The 19,561-nt window shown below is 43.3% G+C and overlaps 1 protein-coding gene across 1 annotated transcript in view; it reads right to left on the bottom strand.

The window, feature by feature from the left end:
• The window catches only part of LOC142493491 (tight junction protein 2-like), a 31,321-nt gene that overhangs the window by 8,796 nt on the left and 2,964 nt on the right, over positions 1–19,561 (bottom strand). Inside the window, exons 2-6 of the mRNA XM_075597609.1 lie at positions 11,188–11,241; positions 6,112–6,236; positions 2,866–2,968; positions 1,167–1,860; positions 940–1,043 (exon numbers count right to left, since the gene is read on the bottom strand). Of these exons, the coding sequence (XP_075453724.1) occupies positions 940–1,043; positions 1,167–1,860; positions 2,866–2,968; positions 6,112–6,236; positions 11,188–11,241 (1,080 nt within the window). The remainder of the gene's footprint in view (positions 1–939; positions 1,044–1,166; positions 1,861–2,865; positions 2,969–6,111; positions 6,237–11,187; positions 11,242–19,561) is intronic.

The following is a 19,561-nucleotide window of genomic DNA, read 5'->3' as shown; positions in this document are numbered from 1 at the left end:
CTCCTGTGGACGACAGGCCCTCTCCACCCCCCGGGGGGTTGTTTTTTTTGGTATGTATTTTGTAGGGTGGATTAAGTGAAAGTGTGTTAATTGACGGAAGGTAGGGGCGAGTGAGGGAAGAGAGGGGGCAGGAGGGAGTGAGTGAGGAAAAGAGAGAGTAAGAGTGAGACGAAAGGCATAAATACATGCGAGGCGGGAGGGGGAGAGTTAGTGAGACGGATGGGAGAGAAATACATGGGTAGAGGGTGGGAAATAGATGTGGCTCGTTAGGTGTGAAATTTTGTGACTGACCCCTGTCGAACCTAATATGTGTCAGCCAGATAGGGGTTCCCCGAGGTTTTTCGAAATACTTCAAGGGTTCCTCCAAACAAAAAAGGTTGGAAATCACTGGTCTAGGGCATACTACAAGCACAAGAGTAGTATCATACCAGTTAACCCTATAGTTACCAGATTTACCTGGTGACATTATGGCTATTTAGTGTGTAAACTCCACATTCATTACTTACCTTCATTAGAGATTGTCTTGTCACTAAACATATTAGCGCTTAGATTAGGTTTTTAAAATGTTCGCTTTTTTGTTGTTTGTTCAATTTCATTCAAATGTATTTATTTTGTTTAATCCGTAGAGGAGCGTGCATCGATAGGGTCCTTCTCTCTCTCTCGTCTATAGCAATTACGGTTTCTCTCCCTGATCGCACCCTCTAGTAAGTAATTAAAAGGCTGAGCAGGGACCCCCCTCTCTCTGTTGTGAACCAGTAAATGTAAACCTATTTTGAGCCAATATTATTCCTTAGTTCTTTTTTGTATTGTTTATAATTTACATAGCATTGCAATTTTATAGACGATTTACAGACACATTGTATGAGGTAAGTGACATGCATATTTCCAGTAGTTCATAGTCTAATACAATAGCCACAGAACTTTAGTAAAAACCATTACCTTGAGAATAATATCTCCTTCGTGCAAATGCCCATCTTTTGCCGCCAGACCCGTGTTGGTCAGTCCCTTAATGTAGATCTGGCTGCCAAGACGGAGACCGTATTCTGAAAAAAAAAATTAAAGAAGGAAAGTCCCATTTGGAATTCAGATTTTTAGTTGAAAATATTTGTTTTAAATAGACACAAATATTTATCCATTCATGAACAGGGACGGCATGATGTGCTTACCTTCATTGGATTTGTTCTTCGTTAAGAGAACACAAGTGGTCTTGTCTGCGTGTTCAAAATGTTCCGGTGAGGGGCTGCGGGACTGAAGTCTGTCTCGACTGCGACTCTTCTGGATTTCTTTTTCATATCTCCGTTCAGGCGAGGCTCTCCTGCCATAACCTGGGCTGTGATCTACGGGTATGCTTCTATCGTACATGTCATCCCTGTCTAAGGTTCTGCCACGACTGTTGTCCCTTCTGTCCTCATGCTGGTCATCCAGCCCACGATCAAGGCTTCTGCCACGGCTGTTGTCTCTCCTGTATCCACGTCCTTCACCGAGATCCTGGTCTATGCTTCTACCTTGGCTGCGGTCCCTTCTGTACGCTGGTTCCTCATTCAGGTCACGGTCCATACTCCTGCCACGGCCTTGGTCCCGTCTGTGCTCGTATTCCACGTTAAGATCCCGGTCAACGCTTCGGGCTCGGCTTCCATAACCGGCTGGCTCTCGCTCATAGTTGCGACCTCTTTCCTGGTCCCTTCTGTAACCCCTGTCTGGGCTTGGATCACGAGTGCGGTAGTCCCCAAATCCGCTCCGCTCACTGTAAGCAGTGTATGCAGTTCTGTTATCAAAGTCTGCATAATCATCCATTGCGTCCAAGGCAGGCTCAGATTTACTTGTAGCGCCCATTTGCACCCTTCGTGGTCTTTTCACTACCTGTGAACATTGAGCAAAATCAACTTTAAACGACAGCTGGAAAGGAACTGAATGGCAAACTCAGGCTTGTCAAAAACAAACAAACAAAAAAAAGAAGAGCTCTGCCTTATTATGCAAATTAATAAAAAGGATCTTCCAACTAGTACCATTAATATTTAATGGGTCTGATTCACAAAACCATCAGTACCCTCAATCACTGGTTTTTCTTTTAACCGCTTAGCAGAACTGATGATCCTCACAACAGGACTCCCAATGCTCTTACCAATGGCAGCCCTATGACCAACAAATATGGACCTCTAATTTCCTTGTACTGTACCTAAAGAACTGCTCCTGGCATTGCCAGCGACTAAGGGAAAAGTAACTGCATTCCTTTCTACTCATTGGATGTCTTGGCCATCACTCATATTTAGGCCAAGATATTCAAAGCGCCATACTGTATGTACTGAACCGAGATATAGGAGGACGACTACATGTGGCAAAACCAGTGCTGTCCTGCTCTAGGGGGACATCTTTAAGCTGCCCTTATGATGTTCCCTGTATGTCACGAGGCCTGCACGCTAGTGACTGTTATGACAGACAGTAAATGTCATGCAGTCTTGCTTGTTTTGTAAAGGGTAAATCACATTCACCGCTTCAAGCGCGATCAAACTAGAACTGGGCCCCCCTTGACCTCTGTTGTGAACATGTGATCACTACCCCAAGTGATCACATTGTCACGATCCTGAGGGACCTGTGGCATTCGGGTAACCATAAGCGTTCAAAGGGAATTTGTGTTAAAAAATAAATGTCTATGTATTGTAAGTGAAAAGAACTGTAAACAATATATGTTAAAAAACAGGTGACATAATATGACTGTAACAGAACAAGTATAAGCTGATTGCCTGTATACTGAAAATGAACCTAATAAAAAGATTTGTTGGGGAAAAAAAATAAATAAATGTCTTTTTCTTTTTTTAACTGCAGATGTGGTAAAAATATTAATAAATTATTTTTATTTATACGCACCAGAACAGCCATCTTCCCACATTTTCTTAGCTGCTGAACTGCAAATGAGTGGGGCACGTTCTCCAGAAGGGTTCCATTAACCATGACCACCTTGTCATTTTCTCTAAAATGTGAATGAGATGAGAGAGAAAAAAAGGAGAGATTATTTATTTTGCAAGCGGGTGGTTGTCAGAGTAAGTTTATGGTTGGATTAAAATGTTAACTATTGAAGGATTCCCTGGATCTACCTTCAAATTAATCAGCCAGCTCAAAAGAATGCACGTCGTAAAGTATCAAAATCACAACCTCTACAGAACACTGCGGCTGTTGCATCTGCCACTATGTAGCTGCATTGTAACTATGCTGCTAGGTTGTGCTCATGACAGTGTGATGTCACTAAGGCTGACGCGTTTCACTCCTGAGAGCTTTTTTCGTGGTTGGGCAGTCCCAGGATCTTCCTGGCATCTTATACTCACTGCTGCTATGGTGACCTTACCTTTTGGTTACTTATTAACTAGTATCTGCAGCCCATCTGTCATAAATTCCTTATGTACAGGTGTGTAGATTGTATTCAAGAGTCATTGCACCAACCATTAATATACCTTTACTTACATTTTGCTGACATGTCCATGGAAGCCCTAGTTAAAACACCAATTAAAAAAAAAAACAACAAAAAACACATTTCAATAGTGTATTAGTTATGGCCTTATTCAAATTCTTTGATAGATTTATAAACAACTTCAGTACCATTCAAGTCATGGTTTCTATATCGGCTTTATAATGATGGATAACATTTTAATTTCTTTTATTTTAGCAAATTATATTTATAACCATCCTTAAATGGTGATTACTTCATACCCAATGGACACTATCTATTTTTTTTATAGATATTGAACAGAAGAACATAACTAATACACTATTGAAACAGGGGGGTTTAATTTGTGTTTTAACTAGCGCTTCAGTGGACTTGTAGGCAAAATTAAATAAAAAGATATTAAAAGTTGATGCAGTAATTGCTGAATAGAAAATACAAACATACACATAAGGAATATACTGTATGAAAGTCGGGCTGTAGATACCAATTAGTTGATAGGTAACCAAAAGGTAAGGTAACCATAGCAACGGCGAGTATAAGAAGCCAGGAAAATCCAGGGCCATGTTTAAAATACCCGGAAAGCAGGGAGCTGGGACCCAGTGCCGGGTATTTCCGCCCTGCTCTGCTCCCTCACTCCTCCTATTGGAGAACGGCAGGAGCAGAGCAGCAGAAGAGACTTACCTGAAGCCGGCGGTGGAGTTTGAGGACGACGACGGTGACATCCTGGTGGCAGTGTGAGCAGAGGACGACATCCTTCAGCCGGTGGGAGTAGAGGACATCATTTATTCCGCCGGTGGGAGCAGAGAAACGTGACCGGAGCAGCAGCTGTAGACAGCTGGGGAGGAGCTGTGCTGTAGCAGCAGCAGCAGGCACCGAAAGTCGGATGAGTTCCGGGTCAGACCGCTGGGACGGGCTCCTCCCTAGCTGTCCTCTAGTAACGCTCCTACTCCGGTCACATGTTCCTCTCATCCCACCAGCTGACGGATGTTGTCCTCTGCTCCCACCGCCACCAGGATGTCGCCGTGGTCCTCCACACCTGGCTGCAGGTATGTCAAAACTGCCCGGCCAGGTAATTTTTTGGACCTGGTACATCCCTAATCACCACCAATAAAGAAAAAAAAAATATCTAAAGACCCATTAACATACATTACCTGTTTATTTCACCCACAGAGAGGGAGGGGGGTACTTGGCATACTCGAGCACCCATACACAATAGTTGCTACATAGTGACGTCTCCGACTGATATCACGAGCGCGACCTTGAGGCACAGCTATAAAGTGGTAACCTAGCAGTAGATGGTGCAGTAGCTATTTTCTACTTTGATTTTTTTATATTCTGTAGAGGTAGTGATTTGGATACTTAAAGATATTTGCAGTTGGGTTCACATTCTTCATTTTGTTTAGCACACATGACAGTGATTAAATCAGCCAGCTCAAAAGAATACACCATCACGTAAACAGTCACAGTACATCACCATATTTTAGGGAGTGTATATAGATTATCGTTCTCTCCTCTTTTACCCCCCCTGATGATTCAGACTATTTCTCCCTTTTGTCTTTCGACATCAGATCAGCATTTAGACATTGTCTAGGATAAATATTAGGGAATACAGTGGCGAGCTTATGATATTAAATTCATTTTGTATACCTTTGAAGGTATGCAAATGCTCAAACCTCTACACAAATAACTGTAACTATAGATTGCCCTTAATATTATACAGGTCGCAGCTCCAGTTCATTAGATTTTAGCTTCTATAGTTTATTTGAGTTGTAATTTAAATTAATATATTATTAAAAGTCAATGTTTATATCTGGGGGCTTAGAGTGGCAGATACTGTATAAGGAACCATTGTAGTCTGAATCTTTGTGGCTTCAAATGTTAAATCGGATTTTCTGGAAACATTTTTTATTTGTTACACCCTAGAAAGGAGTGATCATCCCTGTTTTCTAGCGCACACAACCAGTTGAACAACTCTAAGAAATTGTGCAACAGCTTGTGTACAAGACCAAAATCTCCAGCTTTATAATTACACTAAGATCCTTGTGTGTGAAATGCAATTTTTCCTTCGTAAAATAAAAAACTTTGAATTAGAATGAAGAAACAGCTCAGGCAGAGGCAGTCTCTGTGCTATGCTGATTGTGTGTGGATTCCACATGCTTTATTCCCAAACCACTACTAAGATTTGTGTCAATCTTCACAAAAAAAGGTATTTGCTGGTATTTAAGATTTGGTAAGAGGTTTAGAGGGCAACTGAGTTTAGCAGCTTTAAATATTAGAGGGATACAATTATGGTTATGAAGGCTCTCCGAAGAAAATTAAGCATAGCAGTTATGATCTATTCCTAGCACCGTGACACTTTCAAGCACCTTCTATACACGGCTAATATGCTTGTGCTGACGGTTACTATGCAGTTTAATTCAATGATCATCTAATATGAGGACCTGATGTACAGTATTTTGCTGCACTTTATTATTTATTTATGCTCTGTGACATTGTGACAATGTTTGTTGAAAGTTGAAAATGCTGCAATAAATAGATTTTCCATCGCAATTAAAAGAAAGCAGATTACGCCTTGGAAATGAGGGGTCGTCGTCATTACTGCATTATTTTTCAAGAGGTGACACGGGCATTTATGGCTGTTTTTCATGTGTAACAAGGAAATATTTGCTTACTGGAGCAAACCAACAGCTGGTCCTCCCAAGAGCACATCAGAGATGACAATAGCGTTGTCCCCATTCTTAAACTGTGGATTGTCTCTGCCTCCAGAAATAGCAATCCCAAATCCTGTTCTTGCATCCTAGGAGAAAAAAAAAACCCCCACAATTGTTAACATTGAAGGTGCTACTGTATATTAATCTTGGCATCACATACTGTATTAATAAACTGGGTGATCGGTTTTGGACGGTAATCCTTTTCAAGCCTGCATGGAAGTGACATAATAAGCTTTTCTTAATAAAATAAATACTTGCTCTGTGAAAGGTAACACACACACACATATATCTTTGGGTGTATGTTATATTATAAAGTAGAAGTCTGCCAACCACAGTGAGTTATTAATGCAGAAATACAGTTGTTCTGGTTCTACATAACCAGTATATTCTGCTTTACCCCTACCCTGCCACGGCCGTCTCCCTGAGCGTGGCAGGGGAAATTTGAACGAGGGACATTTGGCGGCCTCCGTTTAAGTCCAAGGTAGACGATTAGTATCCTGAAGCTAGGGTCACGTGTTGAGGTATGAATAGCTTCAGTTAGCTTTAACTCATGTCTTCCCTCTTCCAAAGCATGACAAGTCCTTAATGTCTTTCTTAACTTTATTGCAGGAGTAGAAAACACAGGAACTTGTAGGTGTAGTGTAGGCAGAAAGTGCTTCTCTATGTGGGATGCTTCTATGAGGTTAGACTATGGTAGGAGAGAAAGGCCTTACCAGGGGTGGATGCAGACATGTCTGTACTCACTGTGATCTAGGTTTGAAAAGGAAGTGAGGGGCAGTGTGGGTAAAAGGAATAGCCTTGGGACAGACTATCTAGACCAAACAGGAGGGGGGGCAGACTAGCCCATTCTGGTGAGAATCACAGGGGCTGCAGTAGCAGCTCACTGCTTTCATGCCCAGAGGCAAGAAATGCAACATTGTTGCAAGTTACACAGGCACAGTATGTGTGTGCAAACGCCATGCAGCTGAGAATAAGATCTGACAGGCAGAAGCTGCAAAGGAGAGAGGGGGGTGAGTCAGAAATGTAGTTCTTGTTCCATGACAATTAGTGCTACAATTAGGGGTTAAGGGTTTTTGGGGAAAGGGGTCATTACCTGCAGCAGCCAAATGTTGTGGCTGAACGGCGGCAATGAAACGGCGTCAAAAAATTTTAGGCTGCACAGGCTGTATTACAATGTTTAAGTCAAGTACTAAACATCCTGGTATGATCCGTACAATACAAAATCCATATTCGCCTACCATGGGACCACAAGACCAGGAGAGATAAGACAGACTGCACCCTTTCAGAAGAGAGGGAACCTGCATATACAGTTACCAATCCGGGCATCCACTCACACGTGGCCGTGCGAGTTATTTATTTATTTAGCCCCACTTGCCCCCCATCATTACGGTCATCACTCCACTGTACGTACTCAGTGTCACAGTCGTGTTGTGCATTTCTGCATTTTATCCAGTCAGCTACTTACATCTGATGGTTCTATATCCTTGTGTTTTTTTTATCTCTAGTGGTTAAATATGCCTGACACGGACCATACATCATTTTTTTTTTAATGATACAGCACGTTTGGCAATAAGATTAGTTTGAAATTTTCTCTTATTCATCACTTCATAAACGCATTATAGTTGCGTTGTCTTTTTTGTGACACGAGCAAAGAAACCCTTAGTCCTTAAAACTCCTGCAAAGTAGAAATCATGTATGACATGTATATAAATGTACGACATGTATATAAATGTACGACATGTATATAAATGTACGACATGTATATAAATGTACGACATGTATATAAATGTACGACATGTATATAAATGTACGACATGTATATAAATGTACGACATGTATATAAATGTACGACAGGTATATAAATGTAAAACAGTCTATGGTTTATTAAACTCTCCATATTGTTTTATTTTTTGAAGCTATTCCTTATTTTAGTGTGTAATATGGAAATAAAAATGTTTAATTTTCACTTTAAAATTCATTCAATTATGGGCCAGGAATAGGAATATGAATATAAAAAGGAGCAGTTCCACTTGGCGTGTGTAATTAGATATAGATATATATCTATATCTATCTGCTCCTATAAAGAAAGGGTACACCAAATCCATAATGTCATTGTTTGTCAAGAAACTTCCATTTGACATGTTTTTTTTTGTGTTTTTGATGCCAAAACTGCAACATAATGAAAATATTTAAAACGGCAATAAATGTTCTCAGTGACGCTAATTTAACATGCTAACTATAGCCCAACCACTAAATTAGGTAACGTGATATTATAATGTACATGCACAATCTTAGCAAGCTCAAACCCCAGACCCACAGTATACTACTGGAAAATGACCTCAAATATACAACAGTAAACAAGTCCCAACACACATCCAATATGACACATTTACTTAATTTCTATATGTTTTTTATGCTTATAAGCAGGGCCTGACAAATTACAAAAAAAAGCTACTCGCCCTCTGGCGCCACCCCCAATTAAAAAAAATGGAATAGAATAATTCACGTCTCTCACAGGTCTGCAATCCTGTCTTTCTCCCAGTGCTCCGAGTATACAGTGCTTCACAACTACATTCATTAAATATTTGTGTCCTTATTATTTTTTTATTTACGTGTAACGGTGGTTCCCCCACCCTCTGGGAGATTCCCCTGTTACCAGGTGTATGGTGCATGCTACCTGTTGGTTCACAGTATGCCGAGTGGTCCGCTGGTGGTATTGGGGACGTCTGGATAGGCTTCTGGGGTATATTACCGATATTTAGCTCTGGTGATATAGCGCCTCCATCTGCTGCAGGCTCCAGATGTGTGGAAGCAATCCGCCACAGAAGAAACGTACTCCACTCCCCCCAGAAAGATTGCACACCAGGCAGGAGTTATAGTTAACTGGAACGGGTTTATTCCTCTGCATATACAGCATAACAGTGATATCTGCTCAGCACAGCGCAATACAGGACTCCAACCTCAGGATGGTCCCTGGACCTCAACTCCAGGCCAAGGGCATCTGAAGCAGTCCTTACTCTTCCCTGACCCTCTTGCAGGGACAGGGGTGTGGTAATCACTCAAGGGGAAGAGGACTGAGGATGTCAAAGCGCAGACACCCCTGTGTGTTACCTGTCTCTCTCAAGGGTAGAGACAACTGATTACATTTAGGAAGTGCAACTCCCTAAGTACAGAGAGGGAAGGTACCAGGTCTGGGCCTAGGATTGTGCAGAAGACATGCCTAGTCCCACTTCCTCCCCTGTCACTCAATGGAGCTGCTTCTGTTGGGAAAACCCAGGATTGGGCCTGTCACTGTTACCAGGGCTTACATGACAGGGAGAGCAGACTGGTAGCCAAAACCAGGCCTGGCTACATACGTATCTCGCCTTTTAAGCAATTAGGCGAGAGAAACTTCACCAGCTCATTCCCCCATTACAAGAGGCCAGGTCTAAACAGAGTGCAGGGTGGTTACGGGTGCTTGGGTCTGATCGTCAAATCTGCTCTGGAATGAATCCAACTTTTTATATATAAAATAATAAACACATTTATTTTGTGAACTGCCTGTGTGGCCATATGCTGCAAATTTAACCCCCTTCACAGCTAGACAGGCCTGCAACTGTACTGGTGCACTGTAAATAACCCCCGCCCCCCCAATTCAACACAATAGAATGCTGACCCGACCGCTCATCCTAGGTACTCGTAAGCATGTGGCGTAATATTGTGCAAGTATCCCCCTCTGCATATCATACAGCTTCCCCCCCCCTCCTGCTGCACATTATACAGCTTCTCCCACCTTGCACATCTCCCCCTCCTCGACCCGGGCGAGTGCATTTGTTGAACCCTGCTTATAAGCATGGATCATTTAGTTAAATCTTCTGCCCAAAAGATATATACACTTTACGCATGCCCTGCGATCAACTACGATTGTTTGTTTTTTTTCCTCTCTCTATGCAGTGGAAGAAATACAGGATAAAATTGGTAGCGTAGCACCTGCTGATAGTGAAGATAGGACGATTGCAGGTCTGAACAAGAGAGACGCCATATTGTCTGTATTCACACAAGCTGCATAACTACCACCTAAATAGTTAACTGTTGGTAGAGAAATGCAACAAGTTCATAATACAAAAAGGGCCTTAGAAATATGAGCTATATATGTTATCTACAAAAACAGGGTTATGGGAAGGCTAAGGCTGCGCTTATAGTGCCGGGGACGCGACCGTTGTGTCAAAACAAATGCATGGTCTCTGTAGCAGGCGCTTATAGTGGATGCAACGGCGCAACCAAAAATTTGGTAGTGAGTATTATTTGATTTTTGGAGAGACAGTCGCCACATGTGACTGCCTCTAAACCAATCACAGAGCGCCTATTGCACTCTGCCCTCCCCCTTGGTGACGTCACTTGCCTTGTCGCCAGGGACGTCTCAAACTTCAAATACAACTTTCGCCAATAGCGACGGGTGACGTCATCAGTTGCGTCGCCGTCAACGCGGCCTAAGAGTAAGGCTGCGCTGTCGTTCGGTTTAGGGAGGCATGACTTGTTACAAAGATGCCGTGGAATATAATGAGACACTGAGAATTTACGGAGGAGGCGGTGGGAGTACAGGATGGTATAGCAGGTTTTAACAAACATACTTGTGGCAGGCCCATATTTCGGTAGGTCTGGATGTCCGGGAGTGAGGTATAAATGTTTCATCTAGGTGTATTGAAATCAGAACTGCTGACAGCCTATGCCTAAAGTGATACCAACAGAAAATGTAGTTCTCCACTCATAACGGAGAATGCCTGTACAGACCTATATGATGCAGAATGCTTCCTGCGGTCTCTGCATAAACTATTGGAACAAGAACCGAGCTGTGGAATTACCGACTGAGGTGAAGTATCTATTTTCATATACAGCCTACCTTTATGTGATTGCAGGCTTGACATGTTTTTGCCAACATATTGAACATAATGACCCATACTTATAAGAAGAAAAAAAAAGACCATATGTATATTGTCCGTGTGATATTATATCATGTAATTGTATTTGGAAACCAGCTGTGCCTAAGAGTACCCTTACCTTTTGTAAATTCACAGTGTACTGTTCCCACACCATCTCTTCCATTCCAAATCCCTGCCACAAAACAGAAGAAAAAATAATTCGTTAAATAATAGAATGCAACAACTGAAACCTTATTTTCTAATGATTGTAATTTTAAATGAGAGCGAAAAGATCCAAATGTTAAAAATATTATTTCTTCCTGATTATTATAGCAACTTTATTGCGCCAGTCCTGCTGTCTTATGCATGTCTCGTTTATTGTTAACATCTGTATCCGTGCATATTTATTATGCTCTACATACGAGAAGAAAATAAAAAACAAATACACACATGTAAAATATTACATTGTTCAAGGCACGAATTAAACCATTTTGAAAATCTGCTCCAGCTTTCAAATTTTTTGAAATCCAATTCCCTTCATTTTTGTTAAATAAAATGTATTCATAACAGAAATACAGATAGTTATAATTAACCAGACACGGAAGGCATACATTTCTGGATGGAGTAGATTAACCTACCGCTGGGATGTGTCAGGAAAGGTTTTATTGATTTAACTTGCAGCCGGCGATGATACACTATTATATCAGTATGACTATACTGTACATCAACATTACTTCCCAAACAACATTCAGCGAAGACGTCATACACATTTCTTTTATTATACAAACGTTTAGGATTTATCAGTCTTCCAACTTTTCATATTGCAAGACAATGGACGTTTCAAAAAGCAGAAAGAGTATGTATTCAAGAGCATGCAGAAAGGGTAGAGCACAGGAGCACAGCACAAAATCCATCCATGAAGAGAAGAGAAGTTCAGGGCAACTCCATATAAAAAGTTAAAGGTATTTTAATGAGTGACCCTGGAACTGAAGAATCTTGGATCTACTGTGGATTTCCCTATGGGCAGGTAATGGGCCTCGGCCCCCACTGTTTACCTTTGACCCTATCTGGGATTACTGTGGGGTTAACATACCAAGACCATTGGATGCGGTGGTCAAGTGACACTGCTAGGTCTGGTTGCCCCTGAAATATCTATTTCGATGGATTGTTAAATATCATGATGGGTTCCAGTCTACCGTCTCCATTTGAGTTTTCATATACTGCATGATACACATCTGTATCTGAGCACCACCGCCCCCCACACATCCTTCAATTGTATTCAACAGCAGAGAGTCTACAAGTAATAGGACTTCTCACATTAACTTATATTGGGCGCAGTGTATACAAAGAAAAGAAAAAAGGCACCATTAATCAATTACATTTGTATTACAAATATGCAAAAAATGGATGAAAACATGGAAAGGAAAGCGGTAACAAGAACAAAACAAAAGGCACCTATTTAATTGGCATTCCCCTCATCCCACTGTCCCCACTTCCAATCCATCCATAATACTGCTGCCACTCGTATCTCACCCCCCACTCTTCTTCTGCTGCTCCTCCATGCAAATGCCCACACTGGCTTCCCATATCATCTAGAACAGCGGTGCGCAAACTGGGGGGTGAGAGATTAGTCTGGGAGGGGCCCGGGCATTTGCAAAGGTCCTGCGCTCTTCCCCAAGGTATTTAAATTAAATGCCGGGGGACTGTGCGAGGCCTCTGCAACCTCTACTTACCGCGATTCAGCCGGCTTCTGGACATGTGACCATGGCAACGCCACGGAGGGGTCATGTGTCATCACAGTTGCCACGGTAACGTGACGTCAAATGACGCCGCGGGTCACGTTACGTCACACGACCCCGCAGCGTCATTTGATGCCGCGCGAGGTAAGGTGGGGGGTGGGGGGGATGGGTCGACCGGCAGAGCAGGCAGGGGGGGCGCAGCATCAAAAGTTTGCGTGCCCCTGCTCTAGAATAGCATTTAAAATCAACGCCCTCAACAATGCTCATTCCCTACGCCTCTCCTCTCACTTCCAGCTGCGTCCTCTCTCTGCCTTCCCCTTGTGCAGGAACTCTTTGCATCCATTTAAGTTGAATGGAGCTCAAATATTCATGACCAAGCTCAAGATGGCAACACAGCATATAGATGCATGGCAAAATATGTCATAGCCTTTCCGCCCCTGAAATGTTTTAATTCGCAAACTGTGTCAGGATGACAAAGAAAAAGAAAACACATTGTTTTGTTCGCGACACCTCTAGTTCCTCTACTTGAATTGTAAGCTCTTTGGGGAAGGGTCTCCCTTTGCTTTATTTTGGCATTTACCTGTTGCACTTATCTCTATTGTAATTTATTTACCTCGTATTGTAATTTTGGAAAGGGCTGCGTACATTGTTGGCGCTATAGAAATAAAATTATACATACACATTTGATAAATGTTACTTGTCATGTAATCTCAACAGACAATGTTGTGGCTTCCTATTGGATGTCCGCGATCGCCATCTTTGAAAATCTAGGAAGTCCATTGGCACAGAAACCGGTAAGCATCTTAAAAGCAAGGGGGTTCCTAGACCTGATATTAGTGCGGTTCTGCTCCAGGCGACTCCTGGTCAGAATAGTGTGTGTGTCTGTGTAAGGCCGAGTCCATAGACGGACAGGCCGTGCTGAGCCGTGCGGACGCTCCGCGCTGAGCCCCTGCATCCTCAATGAGGATGCCTTTAGAGGGGGCTCACGCGAGCGTCCGCAGACGTGCTGAGGCGCTGGAGTTTTCAGCCGAGCGCCAAGCTGTTTTTCAACGTGCGGTCGGCTGAAACATCCAATCAGCGCGGAGCTGCGTCAACGTCACGGCGCCGTCGACATCAGTGCGTCGCGGGCGATTGGCCCAGCGACGTCACTGCCCCGCCTCCCTCAGTCTCCCCCCGCCTCCGATCGCGCCCGCTGGCTCGCCTGCATGGGCATGAAATCGCGCAGATTTCAGCAGGCGAGCCTCAGCGTCAGCGCGGCTCGGAACTCCTCACCCCTCTATGGCCGGGGCCTAAAACACATAGGTTTGGCGCTTTAATACCCGAACAGCTTATACAAATAACACAAACAATTGGGCTCACTCAGAAACACCATAAATATGGGTGTTTAATTATGCTAAATCCCTTTATAGCTTACCCTGCTAGGTAATGACAGATAATACCTACTTCCATTATGTTTTGGGAGGCTTATTTTACATGCATACAGATGTAGTAAGACTTGCTGTCCCCAGGCGTCGCGAATATAACCAGCAAAAAAAAAGTCAGCGGCACTGGGGACAGTGTCTGCCGCGATGGCGCGGTGGGAGGGTTCATGCTTCTCAATGGGAAACCCCACAGCGTTTATCTTTCGGTGCAGCGGTTGCGTGACTGTGTGGCAGCCACACCGAAGACATTAAAGCTTACTACATCTGTACATGTGCTGACAATTAGGAGTATACACACACACACACACACAAACTCAGCATTTCTATAGGGCAGAGGTGCACAAACTTCCTGGGTTGCGCCCCCCCTTCCTGCTCTCCCGCTGTGGCGCACCCACCCCCCTGTGGCATCAAATTCATTTTTATGGGGGGCGCGGGCAGCGCAGCTCACTTACCTGGCTTCCGTGGTCCACTCGTCTCCATGGCAATGGGCGTCAAATGCCGCCAAGTCATGGAGAAGAGTGGACCACAGAAGCCAGGTGAGTCGCGCGGCCTGTCCCCCCCCAAAAAAAAAGTCTTGCACCCTCGGGCCCAGTTTGCGCACCGCTGCCCTAGGGGAAACCCTGCGTCAAAAATTCTACTTACTCAAAATATAAATCAGCGGGATCGCTATACAATAATCCACAGGTTTTTTAAGCTGCCGACTCACCACTTCTATGACAATACTTGCTCCCTTTACGTGCTGTAATTATTTGTATATCCTGTTGCTCAAGTACTCAGTGCTGTGCAATTAGGAAGAATATAAGCCGTGTGAACCCTGCCCGCATCATTTACTCCGACACGGTCATTTTTGGCATGTGAGAACAAAAATAACCGAGAAACTAGACCCACCCATATTGCAAGAAAATAGGCCTCCTCCTTTCCATCGTATTCGTTTTTACTTGTCCAAGTATGAAACCTGTGTTGATAATCAACCACTAACTTCACATATTGCATCACGTCAGCATTCAAAGCCACACTGCCCGTTAAATATGAACTCTTCCGTGCAATGATTTCCATTTTAAGACCATTGCATGGTGCATAGTTTGTGCTGTACACTAAAACAACTCTTACACTTCTACTTATTCCTATTGTCTATGTACATCTTCAACACCTTAATTACGACTAAGTAAATGCAATCTCTCATTAACATCTGGTGTTTTTGCATAAGGCCAGAATAGGTAAGACAACAAGAGGGCAAATTTGTGACATTTACAATGACAGATGATATATATAGACCAAACAACCACCGTCACATATACAGCTAGAAATTATACATAATCTTTTTTTTTTTTTTTTTTTTTTTTTTTTAAAGCACCAACCAGGTATCTAGCACAATTTGTGCAATAACAATACAGGGAAAATAATAAAGATGAGATAAGCACATCAAGACATAAATGCAACATTGGGAACTCCAAAGAGATTTTTTTTTTTTCATTCTTCTTATATCATGTCTGGCAGTTGTAAAACCGTCCCGGTAAGATGGAGGGGGGGGAGGGGGGGGAATGAATATGCATTTTTATCAAAGGAAAGCGAAAACCATGAGTTTCTCTTCAATACATCTGGGGCCATTTTATGTTCACAAGTTTTACAGTCAAGAAACCAAATGGATTTGAACACATTTGGGAGAGGACCATGTCTAGCCCGGTAATCCTCCGATACAATGTATTTCTACATTTCAAAAAGTGTTTGAATCGCTATAACATTATGCCAAACACAGAGCAGGCGTGTGGGTTCAGAGTCCCAAACACACACCTTCACATTTATCTATTTTTTCTCTCTTAGATTTGGTCCCCACTGGCTACTGTAGCGGGCGCTGCGGGGACAAGAGCCGCCCCTCAATGGGGCCGGGCCCGCTGCGAGGGACGGCCGCAGCGCCGCACATTTTTCCAGGAGACTGGAAAATTGAGATCAGACCCAGCGACGGAGCACTAGGCCACGCCCCCCCGGCAGTTCAGCCAATGAGGGCAAACCTGCCCGGTGACGTCATGGCCGCACCCCCCATCACTCCCCCAGTCTTTACTCCTGCAGCTCACTGCAGACCGGGGTACTCGGCTGCACGCGCCACCAGCCTGGCAGACGTGCGTGCAGTGCAGGCAGCGGGGTCGTAGCCTTACTCATGCAATGGACGTTAGCATTAAAAGGGAAACTATGACGAGCCACAAAACGTACACATTGTGGGTACTGCGCACACGTTGCAGCGGAAAACATATGCCTGGGAGTTTCAGCAGGTTTAGCACATTTGATCAGCACTTTGCAGAGATCAAAACGGCAGGTCCATTTCAATCAATGAATGGCCTGTATTGAAATGCTATGCAGCAGGGTGTGAAAAGGAGAATATACAGCATGTTCAAACACCTGTTCAATGCAAATTGGTCCATTTCTATATGTAGGTGTTCCTGATTGCTACCAACTGTTTTTAATGTGTGTCAGTTACCTAAATGAGATGCTACAGTATGTTTCTCTCTGGCTAGTTTACCCCCCACGATGGAGTGTTATATCTCTAGATGTAAGCTCCCATGAGCGGGACCCTCATTACGTCTCTGCATCAGTGTGCGCATGTTCATCCTCACCGTTTTTTGTAATATACATAACTCTGCACGCCCATCGAGCCGCACTGCAGAATATGTTGGCGCTTTACAATTAACGATGATAATAATAATAATAGTAACCGGTTGGGCGATTTAGCCATCATGCTTTTTATATTTGGACTAATACAAGTATTTGCTACCTGGGAAGGAGATGCAGTGTATCCGCACGGCAGCTGGATCCATCACAGTGATGTTTGTTTCCACTGCAGAGCTGCTACGTTGTTATTGGATAACCTGTCTGTCTCACTGAGTGAGTGCCAGCCTGTTTTCTTTCACCTACAGTACTTGAATGCTAATAGGATACTGCTTCCCCGAAAGGAAGACTTACATTATTTTTTTTTACTGCAAATAAAGTAAAGTTGTTAATTTAAAACGTATTGAATCTTTCTATAACAAAAAAGACAAAAAAAGGTCCAGTGCTACATCCAATATGATAAATTATATAATTAAATGCTCAATCTATTTTCCTTTTCGGAGGGTCATTTAGTTAAATTCTTTGGTCAAAAGCATGTTCAACCTGCTAACCACGCCAGGGCATGCCCTCTTTTGTCTTGTTACGCACCTGTGATTGAGCAGTTTATTGGGGCAGTTCTCCCTCCAGGGAGTTTGCAGGTAGTATTAGGACTTGCAAAAAAGGGGACACTTTGGCATGGTTTGAAAGCTTAAAATGCTTTGGCCAAATAATGTAACTATACAATTTCTCATATTGTATGTAGCATTTGGGCTTTTTGTTTTTTGTTCTATTCATGAGGTTATACACTCCTGACACAAGTATATATTGTGTGGCGGGTTTGGGTTCTGACCTTGCAGAGGTTGCGTGTGATTGAATTTTTCAAAGGCAGGAGGTTACGCTAATAATGTATTTACAAGAAAAGATTTCACACTAATTGCAACCGACTCACCGATCCCGAACCAGGGAGGCCCCTGTCATCGGGGGATGTGATCAGATCAAATAAAAAGGCGGAATTGCTCTGTGAAAAGTAGGCGCCCTTACTGTATGTTTCATTGCCACCCACTTATTTTATTACAGGTCTAGCAATCAGGGGTCGGCAGGAAGGGGGAGGGGGAAGGTTTGTAGCTGAATCGTGTTAATTTCAGGTCCGGGGACACCCTGGTTCCAGAGAAAGTTACTGGAGAAGGTGCTGCCGGTACTGTCCCCTCCAGGGGAAAGAAAATGGAGGTTTACATCTCCCGTGTTAGACGGCCCAATATGAAGCGAACATGGCTTCCTATTGGCTTCCCGTGACAGAGGATTTAAGCCTCCATTAAGTATTAGCGGCACCTTCTCTGGGAAGTATGTCGGGAAATATGCGGTTCAGCTCCGGAGACCCCCAGCTTTGTACATATGTTAAAAAAAAAAGTGGGGGGGAGTGGGTACAGGAGCAACAGCTGCTTTAAGTTCTTAAAAAAGGAGCAATGATTGACTTGAGAAGATTAAATACTCAAATACACTGGGTAATGTAACGTGCATATAATCCCCACATTCCTGGGATGAATGCCCTCTTGCTCAAAACTCACGTGCGTCAGGTTTTCACTCTGACAAACAAAGCAACTGCAGTGAGGGAAAAAAGATGAAACAGCTGATTTAATGAGGGCAGTTTTCAAGGAACTGCTTAATTAAAAAAAAAAAAAAGTGGACAATGGAACTGCTGGATTAAAAAATATTTAGTTACATCATCATAAGACTGCAGTCACGTTCTTTGTCAATTTGTTTACTCGTTTGTCTGTATATGGGATGTGGGAAAATGCCATCAAATGTTTAAGTGAAATACCATGTAGCCAGTCATAAAATAAATAAACCTTTGTACAGAATTTGATGACTAATTGACTTCCTTAGACATCTCAACAGTGCTAAAAGTAAAGATTTGGCTGCTTTTGTAATAAAGAATTCACATATCTTCAGGGCTTCTGAAAAAGGCAGTAGTTGTCAACTCCAGTGTTTTCTTTACCCGTAATCTACACATTTTTCTTGTAAGAGCTAACGAGGATAATGGAAGGGGCAGAAAGCCGTCTTTTGCCTGTGCAAACCTAGTATATCATGGGCACTCGCTTGTTTTCTAGGGGCAGACCTCCCGGAGCAATCACATGATGCAGAAAATAATATTTTTTTCTGTAGTGTTTGTGAAATTCAAGTACGGAGCAAATAAAAATATTACTTGCAAGCACGTTCATGCCTCACAGGTCTGCAACCCTACTTTTCACCATTATCTCTTAGGCCGAGTTTATAGTACTTGCGACTGCGACGTTGCGCAGCACCGTTAGCAAGTACATGTCTGTCACAGGTGCCCATAGTGGGCACGACCGCGACGGCGACCACGTGACGTCAGCCGTCGCTGGAAGCCAGAAGATTTTGATATTTCCAGTGATCGAGGGATAACGTCACGGGCACATGAGCGGTTCAGCAAATGAGGGCGAACGGCTCACGGCCGCCAGTCACGATCTCTGGTCTCCTGCGCCAGAGTGCAGGAATCGCTGTAGCAGGGCAACGGTTGACGCTGGAAGGCAATGAAAATTTATTTTTTTAGAGACCGCCCACATGAGCGGTTCAGCCAATGAGGACGAACCACTCACGGCATCGCCCCCACCACGCCCCCCAGTCGCGGTTTCTTGTCTCTAACGCTAAAAGCAAAAATCGCTGCTACAATGGCGACGGATTACATCACGCCGTCGCCAGGACTATAAGTGCGGCCATATCCAGACCATGAAATAGGGCAGCGTCAGGGCGG

This window comes from Ascaphus truei, chromosome 1 (assembly GCF_040206685.1).
Source record: "Ascaphus truei isolate aAscTru1 chromosome 1, aAscTru1.hap1, whole genome shotgun sequence".
Taxonomy (NCBI): Eukaryota; Metazoa; Chordata; class Amphibia; order Anura; family Ascaphidae; genus Ascaphus; species Ascaphus truei.
The sequence above is the reverse complement of the archived record's forward strand: the minus strand, read 5'-3'. Positions and strand labels throughout refer to the sequence as shown.